A 20,467-nucleotide genomic window follows, 5' to 3' on the forward strand; every position below is an offset into this window, starting at 1 on the left:
AATATAAGTAAATTACAAATCTATAGAACTTTCTCAAACCAGTTTAAAGAAAAAAAAAAAGATTTTAGCTTGATAACTCTTTTAAGCAGGCAAGGGGGGCAAAGAGAAATGAGGAAAAACAACAGAAAGAAACAGGTATAAAACCATTAGGCTATGTTCACACTACTTAAAAGTACGTCTGTTGTTGCCATCGGCAACAACGGCCATACTTTGTGCAGAGGGGAACATAGCCTATTGTTCTATGGGATCCCGGCCAGAGCGTATACACTCCGGACGGGATCCCGTGCGGCGCTGCAAAGAACTGACATGTCAGTTTTCTGCGGCCGCAATTCACTGAATTGCAGCCATAGGAAACCCTGTCAGTTCACACAATGAAGCGAGCGGCTCCAGCCGCTTGCTTCATTGTGTCCTATGGGGAGTTCTGATGCGTGCGCGTGCTGATGCGCTCGGATCAGAACACTACGGCCATAAAGATCATCTGGCCGGTACTGCAGTACCGGCCGGGATGATCTGTGCAGAGACCGGACGTTCCGTGACCCGGCCGGGGTCACGGAACGGCCAGTCGTTCACGTGGTGGGAACATAGCCCTAATGCGTAACTCATTTAAATGTCATTTTAAGAAATTAACAAAGATCAATAGTAATTGATATTAAAACACTTAAAAAACTTGATTGTAAAAAAAACTCTGTAATAGGTTTTATTAAGTAAAGAATATTTCCTTCTGTACTCAAAAAGCTGTTTTGTAGCCTCACCCGTCACTTCAGAAGAAGCAGGATTTCTTTATCTATTATGGTCTATGGAGGGGGAGAGTTGAGAGGGATGAGTAAGGAGGGAGAGGAGGAAAGCAGGCCTGTACAAAACACTTCAGCCTGCAATCTAATCCCATCAAGCTCACAGACCTGCACTGACCTTTCTGACCTGTGAATACAGTGTTTTAAGTGCCCAGACAGTCTCCAAACAGCAGAGCTATTTGCCTGCTCTTCCTGCTCACTCATCCCCCTTGGTCCCTCCACCCTCCTCGCTATAATGGACTCAGCAAACCCATCTTCACTTTGTTTTTCTGTAATGAAGACGGCTTTGTTTGATAATGCACAGATAAGAAGTAAAGGAGGAGGCTGGGAAATTACTTTTTTTTAATAAAGAAAGAAGCTTTTTGCCTAATAAAACCTATTATAGAGTTTCTTAAAATCGCTTGTACTATTGATTTCTGCACAAATATTTTAAATGACAGTTACACTTTAACACTACGGAGGACAGAGGCGATTGTACCAACCAACCAGACAAAGTTTTTTTTTTTTTTTTTAAGGTGACAGTGACTCTTTAATGTTTCTCCTGTCAGGTGTTTTCCCCATATAGTTCTTTTGGGTATGTTCACGTGATTTTGTGTACTTTATTTTGAACACTTTATGGCAGTACGCTATACCCACACACACAGCTCTGCAGCACCTAATTTATGCACAAGCATAAATACAGCTCTGCCCCACATAGATCTACTAGGCACATGCACACTCAGCTCTGCCGCATACACACACTCAGCTCTGTTATATGCAGATGCACACATTCTCACTGTTTTAAGCAAAGCAAAGTTCCTGCCCTAGGTACCTAGTATTTGAGAGTCTGTGAGTCCCTGCCAAATTTAGCCTGGTATATTCTTCTGGGGGTACTTCTGTTGTGCAGGAGAAGGGAGAGGACTGTGCAGCTGTAAGTTGTTGTACCTTTATAGGCAATCATTTGATTGCTTATACAGCTAAGTGCTATGTTAAACTGTATCTTGGCTGCAGCATCTGATCCCATAATCTGTGTTCTAACACACAGCACAGATGATGTGACCTCAGTACTAAGGGTCCTTTTACACAGGTTGATTATTGGCCGGCAAGAATGCTTTCTGCCCATGTAAAGGGGCCAGTGATCAGCCAACAAATGCAAAATCTTATGTTTGTCAGCTAAGGCTGGGTTTACACTACGTTTTTTTCATCCATTTTTTCATCTGTGTTTGCAAAAACAGAAGCATCCATTTTGATCAGTTTTTCCATTGACTTCCATTATAAAAAAACTGATCAAAACGCATCTGTTTTTTTTAACGTACACAAAAACATAGCTGACAATATTTTTGTATACGTTAAAAAAAAAGTATACATTTTAATAGTTTTTTTTTATAATTGAAATCAGTGGAAAAACAGATCAAAACGGATGCACACAAATGCACCCGTTTTTTCATGTTTTTAGTAAAAACTGAAAAAAAAAATAAAATAAAATTGCAAGAACATAGTGTGAACCGAGCCTAATTGCATCTTTTGTTCTGGCGTTAAAATCATGGGTAGTTGCCCACACATCTTCCTGTGTAAGCAGAATTGTGCAGGCGACTATCAATGAGCTAATAGACCGCAGAATTTATTAAGCCTTGTAAGGGTTGTGCAAATGTGCACTGATCTTGATCTTTGTGACACCAAATCAGGCTATGGAAAAGGACCCTAAGATGCTGCCTGTTGCCCTGGTAACTTGTTGTAACTTTTCTGTAATTTTATACCTGTATCATTGTACTTTTGGGATATTGGTTCAAACTTTGCCTCAATTTTTTTGTGTCCTTAGAACCCCCCTGAGCCTTCAAAGCACAGAGAAACTGATTCGGCTGAAGAACCAGGGGCTGCAAGTCGACCAACACAACCTCCTAGTACCCCGACTCTCCAGATAGGCAGCTGCTCTGGATGCACAGAACTGGTCATCAAGCTAAAGCAGAATGACATGTTTCCAGGCCCGAAGGTGATAGAACAGGAGTATAGCTATTTTTATATGTGTGTTCACTATGTATGTTATGCTATGTTTATATATTATATTTATTGTTATGTAGAATAATTAGCATTGCTATTATAATTAATATGCCATTTTATATGTAGTGGTCATTTTCACATATTATGGAGAGGATTTATAATTTGCATTGTGTGTATCACCAACCTTATCTATACGTTTTTGTGTAGTCCCATGGAGCCCATGTGGCATAATAAATTAGCACAAATCTACTACTTAGTCAACTAAGGCTGCTCAGAGCTTCTGTAGATTTGCTTAAAAAGTAAATGGTTGCACCCCTTAAACTGGTCATAAATATATGATCTCATTCTGCCACACATATTTTTTTTTTACTTTTAAGACGGACCAGAAGACGAGCAAGATTGTGGACCTTTAACTACAGCATTGATAAATCCCCTCCTTTATCTTTTAAATAGTGGGTTAAAATTAGCCCGCGACTAGGTGGAGCTTCGTATCACAAACTCCATATAAAATGTAAATTAGGCTCCCATGTGCCCAGGAGACGCTAGCTAGCTCATCTCCTATTTACCAAGGTAGGAAAGCGTTATAACAGACTATGAAGGTAAAAAAAAAAGGGTATGCTCAGAATCATTAGAGCCCTACCTAGCTATGGACAGCTAAGTTCCAATTACCGTATTTTTCGCTTTATAGGACGCGCCTTTTGATAAGACGCACCCCTGATTTTAGGGGGGAAAAATAGAAAAAAAAATATTTTACTCATTGTCACAATTTGGAGATAGCAGCAGTGTGATTGGTGCCAATCCCCCCATATAGTGCCCCACATAGTAGCCAATGCCCAATGCGGCCAATGCCGCCATACAGTAGCCAATGCCCCCTGCGACCAGAAAAACAACAAACAGGTTACTCACCTGTCCGCCGGCACCAGCAGCTCCTCTCCCGACACTCGGGTCTCCCGTCATCCTCCGGCACAGGCAGTGGGGTACAGAGAGACTGCCTGTGCCAGAAGTGTCCTGCAGCCGCTGCAGAACACTTCCGGGACACAGGCAGCGTCTCTGTACCCCGCTGCCTGTGCCGGAGGATGACGGGAGACCCGAGTGTCGGGAGAGGAGCTGCTGGTGCTGGCGGACAGGTGAGTAGGACAGCGATCCCCTCCGCCCGCCCAGCCCGCCCCCTCCATCGCCGCTTAGCCGATCAGGAGCCCAGGAAAGTGCTGCTCATTGCACTTTCCCGGGCTTCTGATTGGCTCAGCTGAGCGGCTATAGAAGGGACGGGCTGGGCGGGCGGAGAGGATCACTCAGGGTCGCTCACTATGCATATGCATAGTGAGCGGCAATACGGGGGGCGGGCGGGACGGCTTCCTTGCGGTGCTCAGCACTGCTTGGGAGCCGTCTTCGCTTTATAGGACGCACTTGGTTTTTCCTCCCACTTTGGAAGGAAAAAAAGTGCGTCTTATAAAGCGAAAAATACGGTAAGTGAATGGAGCTGAGTTGTAATATAAAACACAACCTGGGGACAGGGGTGCTGCAACCTGGGGACAGGGGGTTTTATGCAAGAAAGTAGCTGTGCTGTTTCTAATCCTCGATAACCCCGAAAAGCGAAAAGCTTTTTCTTTCAAATCAACTGGTTTCATAAAGTTTTATAGATTAGTAATTTACTTCTATTTAAAAATCTCAAATCTTCCCATACTTATCAGCTGCTCTATGTCCTGCAGGAAATGTTGTTTTATTTCCAGTCTGACACAGTGCACTCTGCTGACATCTCTGTCCAAAACAGGATCGGTCCAGAGCAGTAGCTAATTCCTATAGAAAACGTCTCCTGTTCTGGACAATTCCTGTCTCGGCCAGAGATGTCAGCAGAGAGCACTGTGTCAGACTGAGAAGAAAACAACATTTCCTGCTGGACACACAGCAGCTGATAAGTATGGGAAGACTTGAAATTGTTAAATAGAAGTAAATTACTAATCTGTATAACTTTCTAAAACCAGATGATTTAAAAGAAAAAACTTTTTACTGGATAACCCCTTACTTGTCAGTCACAGAAAATAAAAGCTGCTGTTCTAATAACAGCAGACCAAGGCCACAGATACAGACACAGTTTTTTCATTGTGGGCAGAAAAACTTCATTACGGGCAGAAAAACTGGTGCTGGAGACATGTAGGACGCCAACAAGGTCTGATGGACCCGTTAATTGAATCAGTGGGCTTCCAACACAGTGTCTGCTATTTTACCAGTCCTAAAGATGCAGCATGCCACACTATTTTGCAGAGTCTGTGACCTCTTAGGACCCTCTGGCTGTGAACAAGGTCCTTGAAAGCAGGAACATTGTTGAAGACAGCAATGGGATAATATTTGGCTGAAGAGACACTGTAATGTGTATTGGTGTTTTCTTTGTAGATGGAGATTGATGGAAAGATTGGGTCTCTTCACTTGTTCCTGAATCCACATCAGATAGCTAACTTGCAACAACTGCTGGACGCTTTAAGTATTTCAGGTGAACAAACTGATCACCTGATCAGCCTGTTAATACATTAAATGGTAAATTGTTGAGTGTATGGAAAACCCTATAAAAGTTTGACATTGGATTTACATTACAGAATCAAACAGTGTTAGAGAGAAGTTGCTGAAGAGTCGCCCTCTGGACATGGAGGATCTGAAGCTCATAGAACAGGATCTAAACCAACAGCTTCATTCAGGACCTGGATCTTTATATGTGCCCGATCCTGAGCTTGTTTCCTTTCAGAATTTGGAAAATGGAGGTAAAGCTTTAGATCCAACAGTTCTCCTGCAAACGTTTGCCGTTTTGTCTTTCAGTAACGCATCAAGCAAAGGAAAAGTAAAACAAAATGAATGAAGCGTGCAAAGTAATTGTTTTTTTGTTTTTTGCAGATATGTTTTTCTCTATGGCAGCCATGACAAACAGCGTCACTTCTGTTCGATCTACAAATGAATTGTCAGATGTGGACCTTGACTCTTCAATATACAGCGATTACAGCAGTCCCCAGTTCCAGGGGCCAGCCTTTGCTCCTGGCGTAAGTGTGAAAAGTCATACATTGTATAATGGATCTGTTATGAACCCAGCTATTTAGCAGTTTGCACTTAACCTCTTAAGGACATAGGACGTACCGGTACGTCCTATGTCCTCACTTGCACTTCAAAGCGGGGCCGCGCGGCGGCCCCGCTTTGAAGTGCCGCGATCCCGGGTGCCGCGAGTAGCCCGGGACCGCTGCTATTAGCGGGCACGGTCTGATCGCCGTGCCCGCTAATTAGCTAATCGGAGGCAGCTGTCAAAGTTGACAGCTGCCTCCGATTACCGGAGGCAACGTTTCCCTGGTGTCTAGTGGGGGAGATCGCTCCTCCGGGACCTTGTCCCGGAGGAGCGATCTCCGTTACTGATGCCGGCCGGGGACGCGTCCAAGATGGCGCCGTCCTCGGCTCGGCACTCGTTTACTTCCGGCTGCAGCAGCCGAAAGCAAACGAGTGCCGATCTCATGGATCTCTGCAGCATATCTATGCTGCAGAGATCTCAATGAGAGATCACAGTGTATATACTAGAAGTCCCCCAGGGGGGCTTCTAGTATATGTGTAAAAAAAAAAAAAAAAAAAGTGTTGTTAATAGTAAAAAGCCCCCTCCCCTAATAAAAGTCTGAATCACCCCCCTTTTCCCAGGTTTTAAATAAAAGTAAACAAATAAATAAATAAACATGTTTGCTATCGCAATGTACGTAATCGCCCGAACTATTAATTAATCACATTCCTGATCTCGTACGGTAAACGGCGTCAGCGCAAAAAAATCCCAAAGTGCAAAATTGCGCATTTTTGGTCGCATCAAATCCAGAAAAAATGTAATAAAAAGCGATCAAAAAGACGTATATGGGCAATCAAGGTACCGATAGAAAGAACACATCATGGCGCAAAAACTGACACCTCGCACAGCCCCATAGACCAAAGGATAAAAGCGCTATAAGCCTGGGAATGGAGCGATTTTAAGGAACGTATATTGGTTAACAACGGTTTGAATTTTTTACAGGCCATCAGATACAATATAAGTTATACATGTTATATATCGTTTTAATCGTAACGACTTGAGGAACATGCATAACAAGTCAGTTTTACCCCAGGGTGAATGGCGTAAAAACACATTTCCCCCAAATAAAAGAAATGCGGGTTTTTTTTCAATTTCACCACACTTTGAATTTTTTTCTGGTTTCGCAGTGTACTTTATGCAAAAATTCAGCCTGTAATTGCAAAGTACAATTAGTGACGCAAAAAATAAGGGGTTATGTGGGTTTCTAGGTGGAAAAATGCAAGTGCTATGACCTTTTAAACACAAGGAGGAAAAACCGAAAACGTAAAAACGAAAATGGGCCATGTCCTTAAAGGGTTAAAGTGTCACTGTCGTATTTTTTTTTTTATTTTTTATTTTTTGCAGAAATCTATAGTACAGGTAATTTTAAGAAACTTTGTAATTGGGTTTATTAGGCAAATATGCCATTATCTGCATTCAAAAAGCCTTTCCCCAGGTCCTCCCCTCCCTCCTCTCTCTCATTCACTGCTCATAATCAGGAAATCTTGAGTCTTTTACATCAGTCGAGCCCTGTGTAACCTATGGAGAGGGGAGGAGGGAGGAGAGAGATTAGTCACCAGCAGAGAGCAGAGAACAAAGGATTACACAGTGGAAGCTATGTGAAAGTGTATTCAGAGGTCAGAGAGGTCAGTGTTGACTTCAGAGGAGATAGCTCCATGATGTAGCAGTAAATTAACTCTTTGTTGTCCTGTTTTGATGCCTTATCTCTCTCCACCCCTCCCCTCTCCATAGAAAACAATAAAGACAGGGGGGAGAGCTTCAAACTGCTTTTTCGTGATAAAAATGCATTTTTCGGCAAAAAAAATTTAAACGACAGTGACACTTTTAAATGTTTGTATACTTCTTCAATGGGTATCTGCTTTAGAAACCCACTTTTTATGTGCTCTATGGGAATTCAGAGTCTGAGCAGGAGGGTCCTCAGATCAGAATCCTCATTTCATGCTTGCAGAGTGGTATCAAAGAGCATTTCTTTCTGTGGAACACCTGTCCTGCAGTGCACAGACAGCATATTGCTCTGTGTAATGCTTCATTTCCCCTTTGGTGGCGCTGTGGGGAAATCATACACTTACCGCCAGGTTTCTCCACAGACTACAGCAGGGATTACCTAAAGATAATGCCTCTTGGAGGGGATTATCAAGATTTAGAAAAATATGATCAATTCTTCCAAAAACAGCACCACTCCTGTCCTCAGTTTGCATTGGGTTTTGCAGCTTGGTTCCATTGAAGTAAATGGAGCTTAATTGCAATATCACACACAATTTGGCACTGTTCATGAAGAAGAATAGCTGTGCTTTTTTAATCCTTGATAACCCCTTTAAGTTGGACATGCTTGTCTTTGACCCTTATTAGTATTGTACTTATCAGGTCAGAGTGTGGAGTGTACATGGAGGGGCAACTTAGACAGGCTGTACATAGGAAGGAAGGCACACAAAAGGCAGTTTGCATGAGAGAATTATATGAATTTTGTACAGGTGTAAAGAAAAGCAGAGCTGTATGTGACTCTCTTCATTTTCTGTTTTATCTGTTAAAAAAAAATTCGAGGAAAAAAAAATATAGACATATTCCCATTCAATATTACTTTTTGTGTATATGTTGTGTGATTTGATGGATTTTTTTCTGGATACCTAAGGTTAAATGTTCATTGGTTATTGATTTGTATTGGTTTTTCTCCACCAGTTAATGCTGAGCAGCCCGAGACGGTTTGGAAACTCACCATTCTCTGCCACTATCCCACCAATGCAAAACCTGCACAAGATGCAAGGTGAGAGCCGCCTTTTATCATTCCTGTGCATTGTGTTTTTAGCAGCAGCAGTGGCATTTCAGAGTCTTCATGGCCGGATTCACATGATCATATTTTATATTTGCATAATACTGTATAATACAACTTCCTTATTATATAATACTGTACTGTAGGAGGAACTTTGCCCCTAGCTAGCCAGCCAGGACCCTGCTCTGCACTGACAATGGGCAAGAACCCAACAAATTCTGTTACCAGACACATAGCTTTCTTCTGGATCTGGTTGTGACTTTTATTTCCCTGTCATGTTCTTGCTAGAGCTGAAAACCAACGCCAGGATGTTGGTATATAATTTGATCAAACCATATTGCCTTATTAAAATTCATTATTGAAAGAAATATTGCCTTATATAAAGGGCTAGCTTACTCATGAACTGCTTAAAGCGACTCTGTACCCACAATCTGTCCCCCCCAAACTGCTTGTACCTTCAGATAGCTGCTTTTAATCCAAGATCTGTCCTGGGGTCCGTTCGGCAGGTGATGCAGTTATTGTCCTAAAAACAACTTTTAATCCTGCAGCGCTGTGTCTAACGGCCGGGGCTTACATTTGTATATGCATTAGGCTGGCACACCCTCTGTGTCCTTCCTCCCCGCCCTCCTCATCATTAGGAATGCTCCAGGCTGAATGCCTCCTATTCCCCACCTATGTGCATAATGAACATGGGCTGGATCGTTAAGACACCTGTGCAAAGCTCAAACAGCAGTAAATGTTCCTGGATCATTCCTAATGATGAGGAGGGCGGGGAGGAAGGACGGACAGGTGGTGCCAGCCTAATGCATATACAAATGTAAGCCCTGGCCATTAGACACAGCGCTGCAGGATTAAAAGTTGTTTTTAGGACAATAACTGCATCACCTGCCGAACGGACCCCAGGACAGATCTTGGATTAAAAGCAGCTATCCGAAGGTACAAGTGGTTTGGGGCGGTCAGATTGTGGGTACAGAGTCGCTTTAACACAGTGCTGTAACTATAGTATGGAGTCTGGTTACAGCAATCAGTGACATCATTCATCAGGGTCTGCTGGTCCCCTCCAATCTGCAGTGGTGGAGAGGATGGGGAGCAGCAGGACCATTCTAGGTTACTATCATATGAATTTACTTTTGTTTTCCAGCTATAATATAATGTAATGTACAAAACAGCTGTAGATTCAGGATGAATGAGCAGTCACAGAAACTACTTGTTTGCAAATTTTAATGCTCCACAATGAATAAAAACCTTACCATTGTCTGTCCACTTGGTGTCACTATCATGCAGTCAAAAAACATGTTTCACCCTTAGTGAATTGTATAACATAGAGAGAAATCATTAAAGAAGCTCCCTGGCAGAAGTTGTTTATTACCGTTTCTGTATAAGGCTCCTCCGCTTATGGTGCATCATTTCCCTGTTTTGGTGCCAGTTCTAGTCCATGCTGCAATGCCGATTCATACAGCAAGCTTGTAGACTTACAATAGCAAAATGGCTTCCTGTCCATCCACAAGCCCCAGTGTAAATCGGCTGGTGGCACTGGGCAGCAGCAGGAATGGGGAGTGGCTCTCTATAAGACCACTCAGTGAGCAGGGCATAAATTCAAGATCACCAGCTTAGGCTAGGTGCACACTGCGTTTTTGCAATCCGTTTTTTTCATCTGTTTTTTGCAAAACGGACGCAAAAGTAGTGTCAGCTACGTTTTTGTGTCCGTCAAAAGAAACGATCCGTTTTGATCCGTGTTCTTTTTACAATGACAATCAATGGGAAAACGGATCAAAACGGATGCACACAAATGCATCTGTTTTTTTCATCCGTTTTTTTGCAAAACGTTTTTTTGCATTAAAAAAACAGATTGCAAAAACGCAGTGTGAACCTAACCTTGGTCACGCAGGTGTTTCACCCTTCCAGCATATGTTCACACACAGTAAAATTACTTTGAGGTCAAAGTACAGAAAATATATGGGTAGTTGGCTGGCAGGGCACACACTGTATAGGATAACAGTGGTAATTGGTTATGACCGTCCATGAACATGATAATTCTTTGTCAACAGCTTTTGCAAAATAGGTTAAAAAAAATTTCCCCGCAAAATTATGGTTGTATTTTGCTTTTATTTTGCTTTTATTTTACTGTGTGCGAACATAAATTTTTGTCTTTGTTTGTCTATAAATCTGTGTCTTACAAGTTAAGTGAGCACGTGGGTGGTGAATAGGAACATACTCCTTTTTGATCTTTCCTGTTTCCCTGATATACTGTCACGCACAGGGAAAAGGATAGGTCTTGTGGAAGGAAGATGGCTCAAGGCCAACATACCTAGGGGCATAGAACTATAGCCATTGGGTTACAGTTTGTATGTGGTAAATCTGTAGCAAACATGTATACATTTTTTTTAAATCTCAGATATGTCATTTTGTAGTAGGGTAAAGTTTAACTGATGTTGTATGTTGCTGTAAAAAAAAAACTTGCCTACCTCGGTCATCTGCCTTTTTTGTTTTAGCGGCTTCTGGTTCCACATTGCTTTTTTACTTCTGAGATGACATGTCAGGGCAGGAGCTGCCAGCACTGTCTCGGTCAATAATGGGAAGAATGGACAGCCATATTGGCTGTCACCTTAAGGGAGTGCAGGGGCTTTAAAACTTCATCACATAAGTGCACTTTGTAAGCGCACCCTCAGTTTTACCATCAGTTGTATGGAACATTTTGTTATTGAATGATAACCATGTTGATAAAATGACTGCTGATTTATTAGGTGAGGCTATATTCACACGTTCAGATTTTTCAATTATTGAATACAAAGCCAGGGACAGATAACAAATAGAGGATACTGGAAAGACTTATACTTCTTCTCCCTAACTTTCTGCTCTATCAAAGTGATGACACCTTGATAGAACATGTGATCCCTTTATGATAGGAGGGAGTCTGACCTCTGAGACATCCACTGATCCTGAGATTGAAGGATCTGCAGTTGCTGCAGCTGGGTTGCTGGGAGCACATGAGCCATCACTTTATGAAATAGAATTAATACCCATTAAATATATAGTTCAAAGACAAGGTTTAGCTTGTGTTAGATTTCTGAATACATGCTTCTCTTTTTATTTGCTGAATGCTTTGTCTACTACTTAAGCAGGTAAACAATCTTCATTGACCCCTATGGAACCTCTCAAACCTGAGATGCTGCTGAAACTGACAGTGGGTGGTCTTACCGTCACTGTGCCGCATATTCCTACCGATGCCACTAATCCCCAGGACCCTGCCTGTATGGAGGCAGCAAATCACTTTTTCAAGGAGCTTGGGTATTTTAAAGACGCAGCCTTCAGCGGACGGGACTTCGGCCACCTGAGGGAGCATTTTCAGAGGGCTTGTAAGCTGAGCAATCTCAGGTAAGAAAACATAGATGAATAGGTTTTATTGTTAATTGCAATGACTACACAGGCTGAAAATCCAAAATCCAAATTCACTTGAGCACACACATTGGTGACATTTTCAGTTTTTTTCCAGCTTATTTGCCAGCTTTGCTGTATAGACTGGGAAAGAAGAGGGTGAGGTTTAATAAGGGTGTCATTAGTGGTGCAGTCAGTCATCTGACTAGCCTTAAAGGGATACTCCCGGCTAACTTACTTCCTGAGTCGCGTTGCTTCCAGAAGCATGATGTCACGGCATGGCTGCGTTTTATTCTGTGCCATTCTGATGCCAGCGGCAGAGGGCGTCTCTTGCTTCAGGCTGTGCCTCCTTCCTGTTCAGACACAGCATTGTGCTATACTCTTTTTAAACTGTAGAGATGATCTGTGTACAGGTATTATTATTACTGAACTTGTTATAGTTGTAAAGACTATGATCATAGAGGTAGATTGTTGCCATACTAGAAATGTTCATTCCTGGAATACCCCAGCACATTGTAAGGATAACCTGCACAACGTGGCTGTAATGCTGTCACTCTGGTCTTGAGGATCCGTGGAGGTCAGACAGTAATAGTTTATCTTAATCCACTAGTTTGTGCAAGGACTGTCATACTTGATCATTGTGATGTATGAAGGTTGTGTCACAAGTGAGAACCACAGTCTACCAACCTGTTAGATGATTCCAGGAGCCGGTTTGACTTGTTAACCTGACATTTCATAGATATTAATGGAAACCAACCAGAATGCTTAGAAACACAGTCCACCTGGCTTTTGGGCAGATAGTTTGGTCTGGTCCAGTGTACCTTAGAGACACATGGGCAGTAAGCACTGAATTGGAATTTTATTGTCCATGTTGGAGACAAGCTGATATGCTGTACAGAGATGCCCCCAACTACATATAAGAGCTTGTAATAGCTTGATGCTTTTTGCAGAACCCTTTCTCCATGGGGACCTGTTTGACTCTATTCAGTACAATGTACAAATGAGATTTCTTTAGCAAGAGTTACAGTGGGGGATTTTGTGTGGCAAATTTTCACTCTAACATATATTATACATAGTAATAATAATTTTCTTTTTCCATAGTACTCCTCTTTACTGCAGCCATGGAGTGGTCTTCTCAAAGACGCTTCGCTGTATAGGAGCTGTCATCTCCCTTTAGTCACAAGCTGGCTTTTAAATTGGAAAATATTTTCCCCAGTTCCCTTGCAGCTGTGGTCCGCAAAGTCCACACTACTCAGAACTTTCTTTTTTCCTCTTTAAATACCCTCTGATCCCTTCGCTGGCATTTCCTGCACGTCAAAGAGGATCGCAGGGCGTGGTGAGCAGCAGGGACCACAGGGCCACAATTATGGGCTGCATTATGGATGTGTGAATGAGTCCTTACTACTCTCACTATGTGTCTGCTTTGTTTGATGACCTTTTGTCCTTGGTTAAAGCCCAAACAAGCATCCACTATTTTGGGTCACTCATGCTCAGTTCACTTGCAGTCACCTGACCTGTCCCATTAGTATTAGTGAGGAAACCAAGGCACCCGGTGTAATGGTGCCCCCGCTAGATCTTTTGCTTAGGGCCACAACAATTACTTCTGTCCTGTTCACATCACTCTATAACTAGGTGAATTAGGACTAGAGAGTGACCTGAGAGCTGCATTGGCTCCCATATTCTCACCCAGAAACAGGTAGAATTAATACAGAATTTTGAGGTGAGAGGACAACTCATATAGGGCTGATGGAGAACCTGTCTAGTATTCTACTTTTGTTGCATATACGCGGTAAAATTTAGTGCTCCAATATTAACTTCCCCGGTGTGGAGGAAAGGTTGTTTTTTTTGTTTTTTTTTTTTTGTTTTTGAAGACGTGCCTTATCCTGATGGCTTCTGAAAGGGCACATAGACTTGAAGTTGCATGGTCAGTGATTGTGGGTGGCCCATGAAGTATCATTCATGTCTGCAATCATGGACTATGCATTATCGTGTCACACACCGATGTGTGGATAAGGCCTGATATCTTGTAAAGAAATTATCTGTATTTCTAAAGTATTTTTAGCTTTTTTTTTTATGATGAAAATTTTTTATGTATTGCAGAATGACGGCCCTTGCAGTTCAGGTAGTTGTAGAGCAGAGATCGGGTAAAGGATGCCAGCAGAGCAGTATTGACCTGAGTTGTGGAATGCTGGAGATTTTGGAATGTCTTTGGCATGGGGATTACAAGTCCAGCAAGGATAAAGTCCCAGAATACACTGAGGTACAGTATGTGGAATATATGGCAGATGAATGTATGGTGGTTAGCATGGCTGATCACTTTTATTATAGGGTGTCTCTAGCTATGATGCTGAAGGGATATCTTAACAGTGGGTGAGGGGGGCATATAATATTGAAAACCTGCGCTGCAAAGATTTGATATTTTGTAATTTCCCTCTCCCTACATTCAGTCTCTCCTTGTTTAGACCCCCCCCAGTCCCCAAAATTCCTGTGTTGTGCGAACAGTACATAGAGGCTAGGGAAAAGGGGAATGCAGTATCAGCACTATGCGCTGCCTTTACTCTATTGTCATGTCCAGTTTTATAGAACTGATTAGGAATTTGTAGAATCTTTTTTGCAGTATTTTGCTGCTTACTTTGTTGTAAAGCCTGATTGTATCTGAATTCTCTTTTCTTTTAAATGTAGCTCATGATTTTCCATAGTCCAGCATCCTCATCTCGTCCCTGCGCTCAGATGCATTACAAGCGGATTCACAGGACACCACCCAGAGTGAGTATTATGTCAGGTATTTCCTCATAGCCCTTAGGCTATGTTCACACTCTGTATTAGACCGTCCGTTCCGTGGCAACAACGGGCGTACTTTTACGTAGTGTGAACATAGCCTCAAAGTGTAACTACAAGTTTAAAAAACTTCAGACATGTCATAGAAACATTTCAGAAGTGTATGTCGGTTGGAGTCTGGCTGCTAAAAACCCCGCCGTTAGCTAGAACGTCGTGCGCAGCAGCATGCGCTCTGCCCCTTCATCTCTGCTATAGGGAGCTTATTTCCGTAGACTGCTTGATGAGGGGGAAGAGCGGCAGCCCCTTCTTTCTAGCTGTCAGAAGGATTCTCAGCAGCAGGACCCCAACCGATATACACTACTGACATGTCGCTATAACATGTCAGAAGTTTTTTAAAATGACAGTGACACTTTAAGGGCCCTGATCCACAGTAACGATAATCGGCCGACTCTGCCCCATTTGGCCCGATTCGGCCGATTATCGCTTGGTGAAATAGAGAGAACGATCAGTCGATGATAGTGTCATCGGCTGATCGCTCATTTAGGGCCAGACCTAAAATCATTGTTCCCACACTTGTTCCCCCATTGTTCGGCGGGTAATGAATGATGCTCAACGATCATCGGGTCGTGGAAGAGGCCCAGTAAACAAGCGGCGATCTAGCAGATCGCCGCTCGTTTACATAGTTGATCGGGCCCTCCTCGGCCCGTGGAATAGGACCCTAAGACTACAGCTCCACAACTTTTGATTGAATGATAAAGGCACTGGTCAATGAAAACATCATATGACCTCAGTATTGGAATTCTTGCAGTTGTCAACAAACTACAGTGGTACCTCGGTTCTCAAACTGCTTGGAACTCAAACTGTATTTTCAAGGAAAGTTTGCTTTGGTTCTCAAACTCTTTCTCGGTTTTGTAACACTTTCCCAGCACACAGTCTTGAAGTACAGTAATACAACGGTATTCGAACAAAAATTTATCTGGAAATAACGTTCAGAAATCAAACTTTGCTCGGTTTCTGAACGTTTTTGCAAGCGTGAATGGTGGGTTGTACCTGGTGAGTTTAGCACTGGTGAGGCTTCACATACAGTATTGTATAAGACTGCTGGAGTGCATATATAGTAAAGTAGTAATATAGTCAGTGCACCACTATCTACCATATGTTACAGTGCTGGGATGGGGGGGGGACTCTATACAGTAAAGGATGAGTGAGGAGTTGGTGACTACTGTACTATAGTTGCTTGTTTTGTTGAATGTTTCTTTTGTATAATGTACTGTCCAGTATAGTGCTGCTCTATAATGTACTGTACTGTATATAGTGATGTTCTGTAATATCCTGTACTGTATAGTGCTGCTCTGTATTGTACTGCAGTGATTAAACTGGGCACTTGTCAATGTAATATATGGGTACTGTAGGTTATCATTGATGGGTGCTGGAACCAATTAAACACATTCACATTATTTCCTTTGGGAAGACATTTATCGGTTCTCAAACTGCTCGGTTCTCAAACTGCCTCCCGGAACCAATTAGGTTCAAGAACCGAGGTATCACTGTAATTGAATTTACTGTGGAAGCTTTATGTTCCTTTTGTTTGTTTTTTTGGTTTGTTTTTTTCTAATTTTTTTTTTGTTTCCTCTCACAGTTTTTGCACCACTTACTTTTCTCTTGTTTGCCTCTTTTCATCTCCCTCTCAGAGTAGCCGTAAGAAGCAAGCGGTAAAAGTGAGCGCTGAAATCAGAGTGGAGCTGGAGGACTTCAAGACAGAGTTTGACATGGGTCTCATTGACCGGCTGGGGTCCCTCTTCCAGGATGAGGCTACAAAAGAAGCAAGCCCACAAAGACACTTTGACATGCACTTGGTAAAAAGGCTAACGACAAAAACAAATCATGAATGAAGGATTTCTTTCTAGATTAAAGGAATTATTCAGCAATCAGGAAAACATAGTTGCTTCCTTCCAAAAACAGTGCCACACCTGTCCTCAAGTTGTATGTAGTATAACAAATCAGCTCCATTCACTTCAATAGAGCTAAGTTGCAATACACATTATAGAAATTGAACATATTTTTCAAATCCTGAATAATTCCTTTAAGTGTTTATGGATAAAGGAAGCAAAACTAGTGAAGTATTTTTTTAATACATTAAGTGTTGGCCATCTGGTGCACTTAGCCAAACCGGGTTTCCTTTTAATAATTTATGTCATGCTCGTACAACTAGTTTTAAGAGCCTGTCTAAATAAATCTCTTTTTGCTTTCTGTCTGTTCTGTAAAACAATGTCTATCTTTGTTTGGATTATTGCATTGCTGGTGAATAGAACAGTACGTATCTATGTTTCAGGCTGATTTATTCTCCATACCCTCCAAACAAACTATTGACAGAGACACACGACTGTATATCCCTGTGCCAAAATTAGCTTTGCTGAAACCACAACATTGCTTTTTCTCATACACCAGAGTGAAGTCACTCCTGCTCCTGAAGAGGACACAGAGATCCACGTATTGGCTTCCAAAGCGCGCATACATCTCCAGTTCCCAGTACCAGATTTGAGGCCTGTCTCAGAACGACGGTTTTGGGCACAGAAGGCCATAAGGAGGGAATGTCTAGAAATGGAGGTGGCGGATATGGAGATCAGTACACATAGAAAAACTGGGACAGAAGAACCTAGCAAGATAGAGATAACATTTGGAGATCTACATGGTAAGAATGTGTTAGGCCCCATTCACACGTCCATGTCAGTTTTTACTGTTAGGTAATCCTGATCAGGAGGCCTCAAATGTCATCAGGAAAGTATCAGGATTTCCTGACAGTAATCCGTTTTTACTTTCAGTAAACCATCAGGAAAAACCTTAAGGATTTCCTGATGAGAAAAAAAATGGTATATGGTCTAGTATGCCAACACACATCACACGTACCCACACAGCCCCTAGTGTACCTGGATGGCCACAGGCTGCAGAAGTACAACTCCCATCATGGCCTGTACATCAGGAAGGTACCCGTGATTCTTGCGCTCCCATAGACTTCTATGGGGGCGTCCAGGCTGGAATTCCAGACAAAAATAGAACATGTCCTATTTTTTCCAGAACGGACACTCTTCCGGAAAAATCCGGAAGGGTGTCCGTGACTAATTAAAGTCTATATGTCCGCAAATCCAGATGGTTTTTCCGGACGTGTGAAGGGGGCCTTAGGCTGGTTAGAAAATCTTCAAAATGCAAGGTGGAGATAAAAAGAGTTGGCTGCTATATGTCTAAAAGCATACATACTTTTTGATGATCTGTGCTGTTTTCTCTTATTCAAACCTTCTGTTCACCTCTCGGAGGGGCTTATAGGGAGCTTATTTTTCACTGAAATACTCTTCACCTGTTGCTTGATATCCACGACCTGCGCAGACTGTGACAATGAAACCTTCATCTCTACATGTACAGGTCCTGGACATCCAGTAAACTAGTGTAGACATAATATTCCTGATTTATCAATGCTGTCTACTGCTTAGATGGGGTAAACTGAGTGCCCCAAATTCAACATAGTGGCTCATGCTGGTTAATAATTTTGGTGTGTTTTGTCAGGACATCTTCTATTCAGCTTATATGTGTGCCTCGTTCTATAGCTAAAACAAAGAGTATAGCAAACATGTCATTTAGTATTCACACTGTGCATAAAATGCTCACATGCAAGTAAACATGGGAAAAATCAGGCGCAAACTCTTTTAATGCATGAAGGCCATTCATGCAAATGTTCAAGATGAGATGTGAGAAGATTGTGCCCAGAGAATCTTACATCTGTCAGTAGAGGAGGCTGATTGACATGTCTCATTACCTCTCTCCATTTGTGGCCCTTTTCAGGTCAGCAGTGGTGTGTGATTGGGACAGAAAATTTGGCAAATAAGGGGTGTGAGACTTTACACATAAAGCAAATAATGTAAAATTTCTAAAAAGTAATAAACAGGTAATCATCCCTTCATTGGTTACTATGTGGAGGAGTTCCCCATTGCAACTAACCAGGTTGCTTCTTTCATTTTCTAAAGAGCCCTAAAAAATGAGAGATGGTTGGTATAAGCTTTGATAAATCTCATTGGTGGTGGTCTGTATAGGAGGCATGCAGTGAGTAAAAATTGCAGGTAACTCATGTGATCTTCTTATATATAATTTATACAGGTGTATACTCTGATGGGAACAAATTGCGGGTTCCATGTATGAAGATCAGTAAAGGAATAGATCCTTTCGCCAAACCAGGTGGAAAGAAATTCATCTTCCCCAGGTTGGTTAACGGATTGCATATTAAAATAATCCTGTTTTATAAAGGACATTTATGAAACCTTTTTCTTTTTTAGTATTTTAGTGACCCTCCTTCCTGAAAGCAAAGCCTTTCCATGGGATCTGTGTCAGGACAAAATTGAAGACCCAGATCTTCCCTCTGTTGAAAGTCCTTGTGAACTAAAACAGCCGGAGCCATCTCCATTTTCATCTAAGAGGACAATGTTTGAAACTGAAGAGGTTAGCTCCATTGTAGCACTTGGCTCCACTTCATGTTATATAATCTTGCAGTTCTAATCAATAGTTGACTCTTTCTTTTGCTTATTTTTGCTTATTCACTTATTTATTGTTTCCTTCAATTTTGTCAACAGATGGTTATTCCGGCTGATCCAGAAGAAATGGCAGAGTTCCAGAAAGTAACGCTTGAATCCTCCCAGTATAGGCTTGAAGTCACTCTGCCCAGAGCTCACATTTTCCTACCCAGCAAGGATGTGTATGAAAACTTATACAACAGGTATTGTACTTGACCATATTTCAATATTTGATGGGATCACGAAGGAAGGTGGGGTCTGACCTCCATACCCCTTGCCGCTCTCCGTATCGACCTTCAGCTTCATTGTTATGAATACAGCTGTCTGTACGGTATGTGACCCACGTCTCTATGCAATCCTATGGAGCCTCCAGAAAGAGCCAAGTACAGCACTCAGCTCTTTCCCGTAGCTCCATAAGAAAGAATAGAGCCGCAGGTCACGTGCCGTACCCACCTTTGTATTCATAACAAAGAAGAGAAGAGAGAGCGGCATGGGATGCGGAGGTCAAACTCCCTTGTCCCCCGCGATCCTGTACCCTATCCTGTTTTGCATGGACAACCACTTTAAATTTGATTGGTCCTTTTTTTTCCCCTGCAGGTTGTGTAATGATCTGTTGATGTGGGAACCTATGTTTGTGTTTGATGCCCCCATTGCCGACTCTTTGTTCCCTTCTGAGACACTATCTACCCCTAGCTACCAACAGGACACTTTCCGCATGTGCAAGTCAGCATTCAGGCTTGGTGAGTTTGTTATCTCTACATCATACATAAATGAAAGTAACTGTAGACTAGAAGGTAATTCTGCTCATCAAACCATCTTTATTAGTTGGATAACAACCTTCTTACCGAAGTAGGAAATAAATGATCAATACAATTATATTTCAGTCTGTAAATTCATCAGGTCTTTCAGTGTGTGTGCTCTTTCCGCACATCAGATATGAGATCAGACATGAGATCAGGCCAACACACTAATGTGTATGGGTGGCTCTTTTCCCTCCCCTAACAGCAGTTGTTGTGGAGAGAAGAATTGGGCATATTAATTTCAACATTCCCTCATTCCACAATTTCTGGGGAGATGAGCTACTACAAGAGGTGCCTGACAGCAGCTTACTCTTCTGTGCCTGTTAAAGTGACTCTGAACC

The 20,467-nt window shown here is 42.1% G+C and overlaps 1 protein-coding gene across 3 annotated transcripts in view; it reads left to right on the plus strand.

Annotated features, from left to right (window-relative positions):
• ATG2A (autophagy related 2A) overlaps positions 1-20,467 on the plus strand; it is a 68,977-nt gene that overhangs the window by 16,220 nt on the left and 32,290 nt on the right. For 2 of the 3 annotated variants that reach the window (XM_069965516.1, XM_069965519.1), the window contains exons 6-19: positions 2,590-2,760; positions 5,160-5,256; positions 5,360-5,521; positions 5,652-5,794; positions 8,527-8,611; positions 11,737-11,992; positions 14,093-14,252; positions 14,675-14,758; positions 16,462-16,626; positions 17,219-17,462; positions 18,917-19,019; positions 19,093-19,255; positions 19,387-19,529; positions 19,924-20,066. In XM_069965516.1, the coding sequence (XP_069821617.1) occupies positions 2,590-2,760; positions 5,160-5,256; positions 5,360-5,521; positions 5,652-5,794; positions 8,527-8,611; positions 11,737-11,992; positions 14,093-14,252; positions 14,675-14,758; positions 16,462-16,626; positions 17,219-17,462; positions 18,917-19,019; positions 19,093-19,255; positions 19,387-19,529; positions 19,924-20,066 (2,119 nt within the window). The remainder of the gene's footprint in view (positions 1-2,589; positions 2,761-5,159; positions 5,257-5,359; positions 5,522-5,651; positions 5,795-8,526; positions 8,612-11,736; positions 11,993-14,092; positions 14,253-14,674; positions 14,759-16,461; positions 16,627-17,218; positions 17,463-18,916; positions 19,020-19,092; positions 19,256-19,386; positions 19,530-19,923; positions 20,067-20,467) is intronic. The other variant, XM_069965517.1, reaches the window with a different exon arrangement.

The sequence above is a fragment of the Dendropsophus ebraccatus genome, chromosome 4 (genome assembly GCF_027789765.1).
Source record: "Dendropsophus ebraccatus isolate aDenEbr1 chromosome 4, aDenEbr1.pat, whole genome shotgun sequence".
In the NCBI taxonomy this organism is placed as follows: Eukaryota; Metazoa; Chordata; class Amphibia; order Anura; family Hylidae; genus Dendropsophus; species Dendropsophus ebraccatus.